We start from the raw sequence: 15,085 nt of genomic DNA on the forward strand, positions 1-15,085 counted from the left end.
TTGGGAAGTTAGTTGTCATACTTTGCTCTTGAAAAGGACAAAAATGATTATCACTGTGTTTGGATCAAGGTACAGTGTGTCCAACTGTGGCTGCTCAGACCAGCACAAGCTTGGAAAATTATACCATAGGTCAGACATAAATAGTCCAGATGAACATTTGGAATGGAAAGGTCTCTAAATCTGCCCATTTCATGTTTCTTTTGAGCTTCTACAATTCTTCTTTGATTGTGATGCCTTCTTTGATGTGGGCGAACCATGCTGGGTATTCCTGTGCCAGTGTCTCCCATGTCTCTCAATCAATTTCAAAGTTCTTCAGAGAGATCTTGAATGTCCTCGTACTGCTTCTTCTGGCTTTCATGTGAGCACTTACCTTGTGTGAGCTCTCCATAAAATAGTCTTTCAAGCAAATATACTTTTGGCATTTGAACAACTTGCAATTCAGCTTGAGAAAGAATGTTAGGGTCCAGTTCCTTTATCTTGCCAGGTGATCCTCAGATTCTTTCTAGGACAGCTGAAATGGAATCAATTCAGGGTCCTGGCATGATGCTGGCACACTGTTCAGTTTCCACAGGCATATAACAATGAGTCACACAACAAGCCTGTGGACCTTCAGTTTGTTAGCAGTCTTTCCCATACTTTCCTTCAGAATCTCCCAAACATTGAGCTGGCCAGCTCTGGCAGTGTGTGCATCAACCTCGTCATCCATGTGGACATCCCTGGAAAATCCTTGCCAAGGTCAGTGCACTAATCCACGACATTCAAAGTGTCTCCATCTGCTGTAAGTGCTTGTTCCACATGTGAATGGCGTGGTGTTGGTTGGTGAGGAACCTCGGTTTTCTTGGTGTTAATTGTCAGGTCAAAATTAGCACAAGTGGAAGAGAACTGATGCATATTTTGTTGAATCCCAGCCTCAGAGGCTGCACTGAATGCTCAGTCACCTGTGAACAAAGTCACGCACCAACTCTCCCTCCACTTTACTCTTGGCTTGTGGCGTTTTCAACTTAAATAATTTACCCTTGATGTAGTACAAAAAAACAAAGAACAAAATAGGATAAATGACATTGTGGAATTAAGGGCAACATGATTGGGTACAGAGCTGAGGTGCAGGGAACAGCAGGATTGGTGGGAAGTTTAGTCACGGGAAGAGCATGACCCCATTCTTCTCACATGAAAGTTAAAAGTGCTTATTGTTTGAGTACAGGTGTGAGACAGCAGCCTAGACTTTTTAACAACATACTAGACATCCTTGAAAGATAACTTGGTGGAATAAAGATTTTAGGCCTGACTCCCTTGCTTTCACATCCATTCTTCAAGGTTAGTTAAATTCCTTGAGAAGAGTCAAGGTCTTTAACTTAATTTATTACATGCCAGCTGACCCCTAAACTAAGTTCAGAGACAAAGAACCATGACTTTTTTTTTTAATTATAGCTTTTTATTTACAAGATATATGCATGGGTAATTTTTTAGCATTGACAATTACAAAACCTTTTGCTCCAGTTTTTCCCCTCTTTCCCCCTACATCCTCCCCAAGATGGCAGGTAGACCAATACATGTTAAATATGTTAAAGTATATATTAAATACAATATATGTATACATGTCCATACAGTTATTTTGCTGCACAAGAAGAATCGGACTTTGAAATAATGTACAATTAATTTGTGAAGGAAATAAAAAATGCAGGCAGACAAAAATAGAGGGATTGGGAATTCTATATGGTGGTTCACACTCATTTCCCTGAGTTCTTTCACTGGATGTAACTGGTTCAATTCATTACTGTTCTATTGGAACTGATTTGGTTCATCTCATTGTTGAAGAGGGCCACATCCATCAGAATTGATCATCATATAGTATTGTTATTGAAGTATATAATGATCTCCTGGTCCTGCTCAGTTCACTCAGCGTCCAGGCCTTTCTGAAATCATCCTGCTGGTCATTTCTTACAGAACAATAATATTCTATAACATTCGTATACCACAATTTATTCAGCCATTCTCCAATTGATGGGCATTCACTCAGTTTCCAGTTTCTGGCCACTACAAAGAGGGCTGCCACAAATATTCTTATACATACAGGTCCCTTTCCCTTCTTTAGTATCTCTTTGCGATATAAGCCCAGTAGTAACACTGCTGGATCAAAGGGTATGCGCAGTTTGATAACTTTTGGAGCATAATTCCAGATTGCTCTCCAGAATGGTTGGATTCGTTCACAACTCCACCAACAATGCAATAGTGTCCCAGTTTTCCCACATCCCCTCCAACATTCATCATTATTTTTTCCTGTCATCTTAACCAGTCTGACAGGTGTGTAGTGGTATCTCAGAGTTGTCTTAATTTGCATTTCTCTGATCAGTAATGATTTGGAACACTCTTTCATATGAATGGTAATAGTTTCAATTTCATCATCTGAAAATTGTCTGTTCATATCCTTTGACCATTTATCAATTGGAGAAAGGCTTGATTTCTTATAAATTAGAGTCAATTCTCATATATTTTGGAAATGAGGACTTTAATAGAACCTTTGATGGTAAAAATGTTTTCCCAGTTTTTTTTTTTCTTTATTTTATTTTATTTTTTAATTTTTTTAATAGCATTTTTTTAATTTTTATTTAATAATTACTTTATATTGACACTCGTTTCTGTTCCAATTTTTTTTCCCTCCCTCCCTCCACCCCCTCCCCTAGATGGCAAGCAGTCCTTTATATGTTGGATATGTTGCAATATATCCTAGATACAATATATGTTTGCAGAACCGAACAGTTCTCTTGTTGCATAGGGAGAATTGGATTCAGAAGGTATAAATAACCCGGGAAGAAAAACAAAAATGCAGATAGTTCACATTCGTTTCCCAGTGTTCTTTCTTTGGGTGTAGCTGCTTTTGTCCGTCATTTATCAATTGAAACTCAGGTCTCTTTGTCAAAGAAATCCCCTTCCATCAAAATATGTCCTCATACAATATCGTTGTCGAAGTGTATAATGATCTCCTGGTTCTGCTCATTTCACTTAGCATCAGTTCATGTAAGTCTCGCCAGTCCTCTCTGTATTCATCCTGCTGGTCATTTCTTACAGAACAATAATATTCCATAACATTCATATACCACAATTTACCCAGCCATTCTCCAATTGATGGGCATCCATTCATTTTCCAGTTTCTAGCCACTACAAACAGGGCTGCTACAAACATTTTGGCACATACAGGTCCCTTTCCCTTCTTTAGTATTTCTTTGGGATATAAGCCCAATAGAAACACTGCTGGATCAAAGGGTATGCACAATTTGATAATTTTTTGGGCATAATTCCAGATTGCTCTCCAGAATGGTTGGATTCGTTCACAACTCCACCAACAATGCAATAGTGTCCCAGTTTTCCCACATCCCCTCCAACATTCATCATTATTTTTTCCTGTCATCTTAACCAGTCTGACAGGTGTGTAGTGGTATCTCAGAGTTGTCTTAATTTGCATTTCTCTGATCAGTAATGATTTGGAACACTCTTTCATATGAATGGTAATAGTTTCAATTTCATCATCTGAAAATTGTCTGTTCATATCCTTTGACCATTTATCAATTGGAGAAAGGCTTGATTTCTTATAAATTTGAGTCAGTTCTCATATATTTTGGAAATGAGGACTTTAATAGAACCTTTGATGGTAAAAATGTTTTCCCAGTTTTTTTTTTTTCTTTATTTTATTTTATTTTTTAATTTTTTTAATAGCATTTTTTTAATTTTTATTTAATAATTACTTTATATTGACACTCGTTTCTGTTCCAATTTTTTTTCCCTCCCTCCCTCCACCCCCTCCCCTAGATGGCAAGCAGTCCTTTATATGTTGGATATGTTGCAATATATCCTAGATACAATATATGTTTGCAGAACCGAACAGTTCTCTTGTTGCATAGGGAGAATTGGATTCAGAAGGTATAAATAACCCGGGAAGAAAAACAAAAATGCAGATAGTTCACATTCGTTTCCCAGTGTTCTTTCTTTGGGTGTAGCTGCTTTTGTCCGTCATTTATCAATTGAAACTCAGGTCTCTTTGTCAAAGAAATCCCCTTCCATCAAAATATGTCCTCATACAATATCGTTGTCGAAGTGTATAATGATCTCCTGGTTCTGCTCATTTCACTTAGCATCAGTTCATGTAAGTCTCGCCAGTCCTCTCTGTATTCATCCTGCTGGTCATTTCTTACAGAACAATAATATTCCATAACATTCATATACCACAATTTACCCAGCCATTCTCCAATTGATGGGCATCCATTCATTTTCCAGTTTCTAGCCACTACAAACAGGGCTGCTACAAACATTTTGGCACATACAGGTCCCTTTCCCTTCTTTAGTATTTCTTTGGGATATAAGCCCAATAGAAACACTGCTGGATCAAAGGGTATGCACAATTTGATAATTTTTTGGGCATAATTCCAGATTGCTCTCCAGAATGGTTGGATTCGTTCACAACTCCACCAACAATGCAATAGTGTCCCAGTTTTCCCACATCCCCTCCAACATTCATCATTATTTTTTCCTGTCATCTTAACCAGTCTGACAGGTGTGTAGTGGTATCTCAGAGTTGTCTTAATTTGCATTTCTCTGATCAGTAATGATTTGGAACACTCTTTCATATGAATGGTAATAGTTTCAATTTCATCATCTGAAAATTGTCTGTTCATATCCTTTGACCATTTATCAATTGGAGAAAGGCTTGATTTCTTATAAATTTGAGTCAGTTCTCTATATATTTTGGAAATGAGGTCTTTATCAGAACCTTTAACTGTGTAGATGTTTTCCCAGTTTGTTGCTTCCCTTCTAATCTTGTTTGCATTAGTTTTGTTTGTACAAAAACTTTTCAATTTGATATAATCAAAATTTTCTACTTTGTGATCAATAACGATCTCTAGTTCTTTGGTCACAAATTCCTTTCTCTTCCACAGGTCTGAGAGTTAAACTATCCTATGTTCTTCTAATTTATTAATAATCTCATTCTTTATGCCTAGATCATGAACTCATTTTGACCTTATCGTGGTGTATGGTGTTAAGTGTGGGTCAATGCCTAGTTTCTGCCATACTAATTTCCAATTTTCCCAGAAGTTTTTGTCAAACAGTACATTCTTATCCCAAAAGCTGGAGTTTTTGGGTTTGTCAAACATTAGATTATTAAAGTTATTAAGTATTTTGTCCTTTGAACCTATTCCACTGATCAAATAGTCTGTTTCTTAGCCAATACTAAATAGTTTTGGTAACTGCTGCTTTATAATATAGTTTTAAATCTGGCACAGCTGGGCCATCTTCATTTGATTTTTTCTTTTTCATTAGTTCCCTTGAAAGTCTTGACCTTTTGTAAAAAAAACCATGACTTAACAGTTATGCAACAAAAACAGTTCCAGGACAAAATCAATTAATTATTAATAAGATCAATAAATAAATAGTAGGGGGTAGCTAGATGGTGCAATGGACAGCATACCAGCCCTGAAGTCAGGAGGATCTGAATTCAAATTTGGCCTCAGACATTTAACACTTCCTAATTGTGTGACCCTAGGCAAGTCACTTAACCCCAATTGCCTCAACAAAAAATAAAATCAAAAATAAATAAATAGTACTCAATCAATATTAATCTAAATTCTCTTTGTCCCACTTTTATCATGATGCTTCTTTAGAATTCATGTGGCCAAAAATATATGTAAATAGTACTGTTTCTGTTTATCATATTTCCTATTCTTGTACATATTGTTCTAAGATGAAGATGACCTAAGTTGATTACCACATAGATGTCCCTCCATCAATCAATCAATCAATATTAAGTACCTATTATATGCTAGGCACTGTGCTAATCTCCCATCTTCCTCTCATCCCACCCCTTACTCTCTGAACCAACATTTTCCTGTTGATTCCAACAGCAAATGGATTTTTTTTTTTTTTGGAAAGTTGAACAATTTGGGTGGGCAGAGAGGGGAGAAAAATTTGGAATAAAAGGTTTTGTAAAAGTGAATGTTGAAAATTATCTTTGCATGTATTTGGGAAAATAAAATATATATTTTTAAAAAAATTATAATGGAGAAAAAAGATAAAAGTAAGCATGCTTCTGCAGTTTATGATGTATAAATTAATGATAATAGATGGTAGAAAGAAGGCAGAGTTATTGAACTCTGATTCTGTTTACACTACCAATAAAAAGTGATCTTTGGATTTTGAAGGATAGAATAAAAATTTATTACAAAGCCTAGGAGAAAAAAAAAGTTGAAATAGTTGTAATTTTTATTGGCTTGAAGATGATTTTTCTTAATTTTAGAATACTTGATGAATGAGTGTTCATTGAAAAAAAAGAATGCTACTTAATTGAACATTTATTTTTTAAGTATTGATTGAAACAGTGCTAAGCAATTTCACTTAGCTTTACAATCTGGACATAAATTCAACAAAGGGAAAAAATTTAGAGGCAAAGGTGGTACTAGTGTTGTTAGGGCTCTGAAGACCTAGTATGTATGTGGTGGCATGTAAGTGCCACTCCAGTGGATTGAGTGCTGGGCTTGAATCAGTAATAATGAATTCAGATCTTGTCTCAAATCCTTCCTTGGCTGTAAGATGCTATGAGATTGTTACTTAATGTCTTTGTATTTGTATTGTACTTCCTCATTTGTAAAATGATTTATTGGCCTTAGAGTCCATTCCAGATCTAAATCTCATTTCTTCAATCATTCTTTCTTATGGTTGTTTCTGTACAAGATAAAGTACAGAATCTATTTAATTATAGATTTGTTGATGTTTAAGTGTAGTATCTTAAATTAGCAAAAACTATGTAGTATATGAGTCTGATTTGTGATAGTATTGCTATAGTATCTATATTCTATATTATTATATTCTTGGAGGTTTCCACAGTCTTCCATCACCATAATAATCACCTATAGACATTTTTACGTTCATTCATTGTTCTCCCATATTTTGATGAATGTGGCGTTTTATGAATGTGGGCTTATTCCTTCATGATAAAATCACAACCCATCCAGACTAACTCTTGTCCTTTTCCTCCCATAAATCCTCCACTAAGAGTTTACTTAATGTTCTGGGCACCCTTCTCTAGCCCACTTTGACATTATGGGGATGGATTATCCATTGGTTATTCCTCCTCTGTGACTGACCTACTTCATACATGTCTTTGATATTTTTTATGCTACTGCATGGTCCTTTATTTCTACTATTCTGCAGTCTGCTTCTTTCTACTATGCACTTCTCCATTGTCGTGTGTTAGACTTGGAAGCATTCTATTCCTGATGATGGGGGTGTGAAACTGTGTTCTCTTTAATCTGTAAAATTAATCACTCTGAAATTGTGTCCCCTATTGATCTTCAAAAGAAGAGAGATTGGAGTCTCCCAGACTCCAAAGAGTCTATGAGAGAGAGTATATCCTCCTGGCTGGGCTTTTTCTAAGGCAAATCACCCCATTGATCTTTTGGGGATGCAGAACCTTTTCAGGAAATTCCAAATTCCAGAAGCCTTCAAAGTGATTTCCATTCAGTTGGAGACCTAGGGCTGGAGACTTTGGCTTTCTTTTCAACCTGAAACCTGAGCCTCAAGATTCCCTATTGAAGGACAGTTTTAAACTCACTTCTTTGCAGAATGTCCAAAGTAGTATGCTTTGCCTCTTTGGCATAGCTACCAGGACCCTGCTCACTGTGAAGACATTCTCAGTACCAGCCTCCATTTCCCTAATTGGACTTTGCCACTAGGAAGTCAGTCTCTTAGCAAAGCTGACTTCTCATCCAGTAATAAATTTTCATTTTTGCCACTTACAACTCTTCAGGTTCTTGAATTCTTCCACAAAAGACCTGTGCCTCCAATCAAAAGGGGATTTCCACAATTCTCTGACTGTCACTAGAACCCCATCACTATTGTTGCAATACTGGTGCTATCTCAAGCTTTTATAGAATTAGATGTAGCCTTCCAATTACTATGAAGGCTGACCAGCTGTATTCAAAATAATAGTTCATACTGAGAAAAACAGGAACACTTCTTAGAGGCATGTATTGGGGCAATGGAAAAAAGTTGAACCAGATGTCAAGAAGACCTGAATAACCTCTGTTTGTTTCAGTTTTCTTATCTATAAAATAAGGATAATGTAGGGTGTGTGTGAGTGTCTGTGTGTGTGTGTGTGTGTCTGTATGTGTGTGTGTGTGTGTGTGTGTGTGTGTGTGTGTGTGTATGTGTGTGTGTATGGATGTATATATCTATGTGAATGCATAACTATATCTTTTCTTGACTGTAGCTTGTTTGGAGGTACTGGGGTGGGGGATGAAAAGGGGAAAAAAGAATAAAGTAAATTAGATGTGCAGCAGAGAACCAAATAACAATTTGCAAGGAAGTAAAGAAAAAATAGACATTTATGAATATAATTTCTTCTACTAGAATACATATACTTTCTTGATCTGGTAATTTGTTATTATATATTTTAAATCCTCATTGGTGATCTACAGTGTTCTCTTTTGTTTTTGTATTCCTTTTCTGTTTTTCTTACTTTTTTTTTCAAAATGAGAATAATAATAACACCGATCTCAGAGTATTAGTATTATGACAATCAAACGAGGTACTATTTGTAAAAAGTGCTTAGCACAGTGCTTTGCATATTAGCACAGTAATGTAATAATAGTTTTGAGCTCATTGCCGTCATAATTGTATTTGATTTTTGCCATAGTTTCTATTTTAATCAGAGAAATTTACTGCTTGCATGTAGTATTAGTATAAAAAGAAATTCAGTTCAATTCAGAAAGCATTTCTTAATTTATGTTTAAAGCACTGGAGACACAGAATGAAATACATTTGAGGAGCTTTCATTCTTTGGAGAGGTAGTGAGAAGCTCTACACTACAAAGATAAGTCAGTACAAAGTAATTCAAGAAAGAAGAAAAAGAAAAGATTCCATAGAAAACTTGAGCCTTGAAGAAAATTTCTCCATGTGATTTTTTTTTTTAATGCATTTTTGAGGACTAGCCTATTCTATAAAAAAAAACAGACTAGATTTAGGTTCTCTGATTTAAATCTTTCCAGAATTCTGTTTCTTAGGAGCCAGATCAAAAAAATCACATTTATAAATTTCTTTTTCATCAGTTGTTTATTTGCTAGTCTTTTGGTATTTTTGTCATTTTGCAGAAATGTAATCTTTTTCATCCTCATAAATCAGAGGGAATCTGTCTCTGTTGAGTTATAGTGTTGCTATCCATTGTTTAACATGTTCTAAAATGTACTAAATTCTGTACTTGATCATTTCTGAAGTGAATGCTATTGTTCTCTTGCAGTAGAGTTGTTTTTTTGTTTTTTTTTCCCTTACACACAGGGTATTGCAGACAAGATAGTCCTTATAGAATTTTCAGAAGGAACAAAAGGAGGAACAATGGACATGGACATTTTTGAATTGCAAAATGTGGAAATCAGCAAAGGTATGGTTATTCTGTTTGAAAGAAACTTGCTGTATATTCTTTGGTATTCAGTTTAAAGAATTTTCAGAGAAAAAAGGAACATTTTAGACATTATTTAGTATAGAGGAAATTGGGAGAGGTTAAGTGACTTGCCCCATGTCTTAGAACCTTAGAGTAACGACAGAACTAGAATTAGAACCAGGTCTCATTCTCAGTGTATTGATTTTTTTCCCCTACCCAATCTTGCCTTTTTGCTAGTGGCTTTGTCTATCTATATGATATTCTTGGGTTTCATGCTGCCTTATTGGCAGCATTTAACTCTAGTTCAGATACAGCTCAGTCATGAGGATTTGATCCTTTCCTCAGCATCTGTTATGTTTTGGGCTGCAGCTGCTGCTGAGATACTCATGTTCAAGCCATACTTTAATGTTGCTTTTGCTATGTTTACAGGAAGATGGAAATAAGTTATGTGGAAACACTATGCAAATCTCCCAAAAGCCCAAGAAATTGTTTATGGATTTGCCAGTGTTGATTTTATTTAAAAAAAAAAGAAAAAAGTTCCTAAAGGTCAATTTGTCTCCTACAATGTATTCCCTTCTATGTCATAATCCCTTGTACATGATAAGTTCTTAGAAAATACTTTAAAGGATGAGCAACTATTTAACTTGAGTCCATTTTTTAGTCTAATTCCTAGGTAATGGACAAAATAAAACACAACTCTGGAAGATGATGGAAAAAAGATGGTTTTTATTTTTTAGAATATTGTTTAGTTTAGAAATTAAATTTCATGTCAGAACTTCAGAGTAGGAAGTGATCTGATCCTTGTTTATGGCTGTGGTTGTAGAATTGGAAGACTCATTCATGACAAGGAGTTATGACATCATGCTTTTGAGAATGGACCATTTCATGTCTCTCTCTAGGTTAGCAACCTACAAAAGGCAGGTATTTGGATCTCTCTCAGTGTGAGGAATAAGAATCAGTGATTCATAGCTACACATATTAGGCAAGTCAAATCAAGCAAATATTCATTTCTGTGCTAGGCCCTGAGCTATACGTTGGGGATATAAAGAAAGATAAAGACAGCCTTTGCCCTCAAGGAACTCATGACCTAATGGGGAAAAGAGCAGACCACTATGTACAAACTAGATAGAGACAGGATAAAGTGGAGGTAATTTCAGAGGGAAGATGCTAGTCTAGAAAGGCTTCCTGTAGAAGGTAGTATTTTACTTGACACTTGAGGTGAACCAAAGAAGCTAAACTGAAATGAGGAGGAAGAGAATTCTAGGACTGAGGGGTAGGTAACCAGTGAGCACATTCAGAGCTGGGAGCTGGAGCAAGGGGGTCACTGTTACTGAAGCTTAAAGAGAGTGTGTAAGGGAAGTCAGAGGTAAGAAGATTGCAAAGGTGGGAAGTGGTAAGCTTATGAATAGGTCTTACACCTGGTTCAGATCCACAGCAAAATTTTGACAGATTTAGGAATATGAGAGAGTTAAGAAATAATTTTGCAGCATGGGGCACTTAGGATATGGATTAGTAAAATTGTACTAGACTCCTTGAAGGACAGAGAGAGGAGCAAGAGTAAGAAGGGAAATGGTAACGATTTTTTTTCTGCTTTGGCTTTTCCTTCTTTTCTCAAGGGATAAAGGATTTGTCTTTTAATGTATTAGTTAACTTAACACAGTGCCTAGAACATAATAATTATTTCATAAATATTTGTTGACTGATTGGCAGCCCAAGTAGTGATCTGGGAAGAAGTGGAAAGTTAAGATGAAATCAGCTGTACTGAACTGGCTCTTTGGAGAAACCTCCTTCTAGAAACCTGAGGAATATTTCTTATGGGTCAGTCCAAGATCACCTGTAGGAAGTAAACATCTTTCACATAATTGGTGCTTAACAATATTTATTGAATTAAAATTTGGATAGTTATCATTTGTAGTGGGGAGGGTCATGTACAATTTTTCTGATTCTGTTTAATGGGAACTATGACTCAAAATAATACAGCTATATTACATTAATTAGCAAAAAAGAAGTCACACCTCTGGTAAAGAATCACAAAAGTAGAGATGATGCACCATCCTGAGTTACTTAAAATACTCTTTAAATCACTAGTGAATCATCTAGTGGATATACCCTAATAGATACATTGTCTCTTATGACTTGAAGTAATTATTGTGTTTTCTTAAAGTTTCTTTTCTGAGGAGATGATGATGTTTTCTAGTTTGTAGCCATATAACACCGGGAGAATATTGGTGTTAAAGACTTGTATTTTTGTAGCAGCAATTTAGGATCATTGAAAGCATGGCACAATTTCCCAAATATATTCTGTTCTTCTCTTCTTTTTATTCTATTCCTGGCCTAGTTTATTGTCCATCTAGCCTATTGTCCAAAATATACATATCGATAGACTAATTCACTTGGATAAAATGTGGGTAAAATGTACTCCTATCCTTTTTGTTTTAAACCAGTCTTTTTCATTGGCATGGATTTCACCGAGAAAGCTTTGTACTGTTCCAAGATGATTAGTATAATAATCAAAAAGATTTTGGAGGACCTTATCCTGAATAGGAAATATTTCTTTTGTCAGGAGTCTGTGTGATACATCTAAATTAGGGCCATTCACTCCAGCAATTGGAATAAGATCTTCCTGGATTTTGAAGAATTTAACATTGAAAATAGTTTAATACTGTCTCCTATCCACTTCAATTCTTTCATTTGGCTGCATATATTTCTGAATACTTGTGATTATGTAGTAACCTAAACACTTACATTGGTGAAGAAGACAAAAGAAAATCTATATAAAAGATTTTTGTGTCCAAAATAGATTTTTAAAATATCACTTAAAACTTTGTGGAGACAGGGTTAATAATGGTCTTCAAATTGACATCCAAGTTGGCTCAGTGGTCTGATAGGTCCCCTGATTGTAGTGAAGTGGCAATTCCAAAGATGATTTCCTAGCTTTTCCTTTTTTGTACAGGAAAAATCCCATTCCTGATTTGTTGGAGATGCAAGCGTCTTCCTTTTCAGGGGTTCCAGGATGGTGATCGATGGAGAACAAGGTCATGTTTGTTACTTCTGCTTTGAAAGCTACACTTTGGGATCTTCATGCCCAGTAATTGGGAAAGGAGTATGAGAGTTTACCTGATTTACCCAAGGTTAGCTAGTGAGGTACCCTTTCAAGGAACTCAGAATCTAATGGGGAAGATAACTTGCAAACAACTATACAGGCTAAGTAGGAAATAATCAACATTTAGAACGCATTAGTATTAAGGAGGATTGGAAGAATTTCCTGTAGAGAGTGAGATTTTGGTTGGAACTTGAAGGAATACAGGAAAGCTAAGAGGTTGAGATGAGGAGGGAGAGAATTTCAGGAATGTGGGACAAACAGTAAAACTTTCTGAAACTGAGAAGTGAAGTACTTTATTCAAGGGGCAACAAGGAGATCAGTGTCAGTGGCTTGAAGACTACATGGAGGGACCCTTTCATTGTCCTGACTCAGTTTCCCTAATTATCCTGACTCAGTACTACCTCGGTTTCCCTACTTCTCAGTTTTGCAAAATCTTCCCTCCCTCTTTATCAGAATACTTGATAGAACATCAGAATGCCCCATCCCAAGCTATTAGAATATCAGATATCAATATTAAGATGCCTCTCCCCATGTCCCGGGTAATGTCCTGGGTAACTCCCCCGATTATGTCATCCCCCTCTCCAGAGGCTCACCCCATCTTGTCAGAACCTCATTCTGTTCTCAGTACCCTTACTCCACCCCTACTTCAGTCTACCCCCTGTGTCTGAGACATGTTTTTATATGTCTTTGAGAACTCTCATTGTTTACTGGATTCTTGAAATTGATAGTCTCATTCAACCCTGGGACCAAACCATGGATCCATTTGATCCCAGTATATCTCTCCATTTAATAAATTGTTAAATACTGTCTAATGCAGGGGTCCTCAAACTTTTTAAATAGGGGGCCAGTTCACTGTGCCTCAGACTGTTGGAGGCCGGACTATAGTAAAAACAAAAACTTTGTTTTGTGGGTCTTTAAATAAAGAAATTTCCTAGCCCTGGGTGAAAGGCTGCATCTGGCCCACTGGATGTAGTTTGAGGATCCCTGGCTCTAATCTCTATCTTGTTCAGTTTCTCCAGCATTACACCTGGACAAATCACTTAACCCCAATTGCTTCAGGAAAAAAAAAAAAAAGAATACATGGAGGGTAAGAGATGTGTTTAAGCTATAAAAAAACTGGAAAGGTTAAGGGCATACGGATGGAGGTGGGGGTCGGGGCAGGAAATAGGTTGGGAAGTGATTTAAATATCAATCAGAGTTTTATATTTGATCTTAGAGATGATAAGGAGGCACTGGAGTTTATTGAATTAGGGAGGGAGGTGACATGGTCAGACCTGCCACTTAGGAAATAGCCCCTCCAAATTTGATATATATATTTTTTAATCAACTTTGCCAATTTGATGGGTATAAGGTAAAACTTCCAAATTGTTATAATTTTTATTTCTCTAGTTACTAATAGTTTGGAATGTTTTTTCATCTGGCTTTTGGTTGTTTGATAATCTTTTGAAAATTGTTCATATCCTTTAATCATTTATCTATTGTTGAATGGCTCTTATTCTTATAAATTTGAATCAGTTCCTTATATATCTTGGAAGTAATACCCTTATAAAAGAAATTTGCTACAAAGATTTTTTTTCCCCCAGTTACTTGCTTCTCTTCTAATTTTAGATTCATCATTTGTTTTTTGTTTTTTACCAAAACTTACTAATTTTATGTAATAGAATATTCCTTTTTTAATCTTCTGTTATCCTCTCTCCCCTGTTTAGCTTATAAATTAGTCCTCCATCCATAGATCTGAAAACTTATTTCTTCCTGGTCCTCTAATTTGTTTATGATGTCACTCTTAATGTTTAAGTCATGTATTTTATTTGGGGGCTTATCTTGATTTATGATTTGAGATATTGGTCCATGTTTACTATCCAGTTTTCCCAACACTTTTTGTCGAATGAGTGCCTATCCCTTCATAGCTAGGACCTTTGAGTTTAATCAAACCTGGTGCTATTTTGCTTCTTTGTGTACCTAATCTTTTCCAGTGATTGACTTTTGTTTCTTAGCCAGTATTAAATCTTTAGATGATTAATGCTTTATAATATAGTTGGAGGCCTAATACCGCTAAATCCCCTTCCTTACCACTTTTTTTCATTATTTTCTCTGAGATTCTTGATCCTTTATTCTTCTGGATCAGGGGTTTTTAAACTATTTTCATTCTCAATCCCTTTCTGCTGAAGAAATTTTTACACAACGTTTGGGTAAAATAGGAATACAAATTTACTAATAATAAATCACAATTTTGTGCCCCCTCCCCCTCCACATGCACTCATGAAACCCAACATGAGGTCACAACCCATGATTTAAGAAGCATTGTTTTAGATGAATTTCATTATATTATTTTCCTATTCGAGAAAATTAATACCTTAGAAGTTTGATTGGTATGGAAATAAATAAGTGAATTAAAAGAGGTGTTACTGTCATTATTGTTATGTTGGTTGTGAGAAATTAATATTTTTCAAATTATTTAGGTCTCTATTTCTAAAAAAAGAATTGCCAGTTGTATTCATGTTATTCCTCCTAAAATTTTTGTACATTTTTTGTTATTTTTCTCTTTCTGCCTCTTGCTGGGT

The 15,085-nt window shown here is 35.7% G+C and overlaps 1 protein-coding gene across 3 annotated transcripts in view; it reads left to right on the forward strand.

Moving 5' to 3' along the window:
* The window catches only part of UEVLD (UEV and lactate/malate dehyrogenase domains), a 64,589-nt gene that overhangs the window by 28,652 nt on the left and 20,852 nt on the right, over nucleotides 1–15,085 (forward strand). For 2 of the 3 annotated variants that reach the window (XM_051964062.1, XM_051964063.1), the window contains exon 7: nucleotides 9,319–9,421. The exons of the other annotated variant lie outside the window; for it this stretch is intronic. In XM_051964062.1, coding sequence (XP_051820022.1) covers nucleotides 9,319–9,421 — 103 coding nt within the window. The remainder of the gene's footprint in view (nucleotides 1–9,318; nucleotides 9,422–15,085) is intronic. 3 annotated transcript variants of the gene reach the window in all.

This window comes from Antechinus flavipes, chromosome 6 (assembly GCF_016432865.1).
Source record: "Antechinus flavipes isolate AdamAnt ecotype Samford, QLD, Australia chromosome 6, AdamAnt_v2, whole genome shotgun sequence".
NCBI lineage: Eukaryota > Metazoa > Chordata > Mammalia > Dasyuromorphia > Dasyuridae > Antechinus > Antechinus flavipes.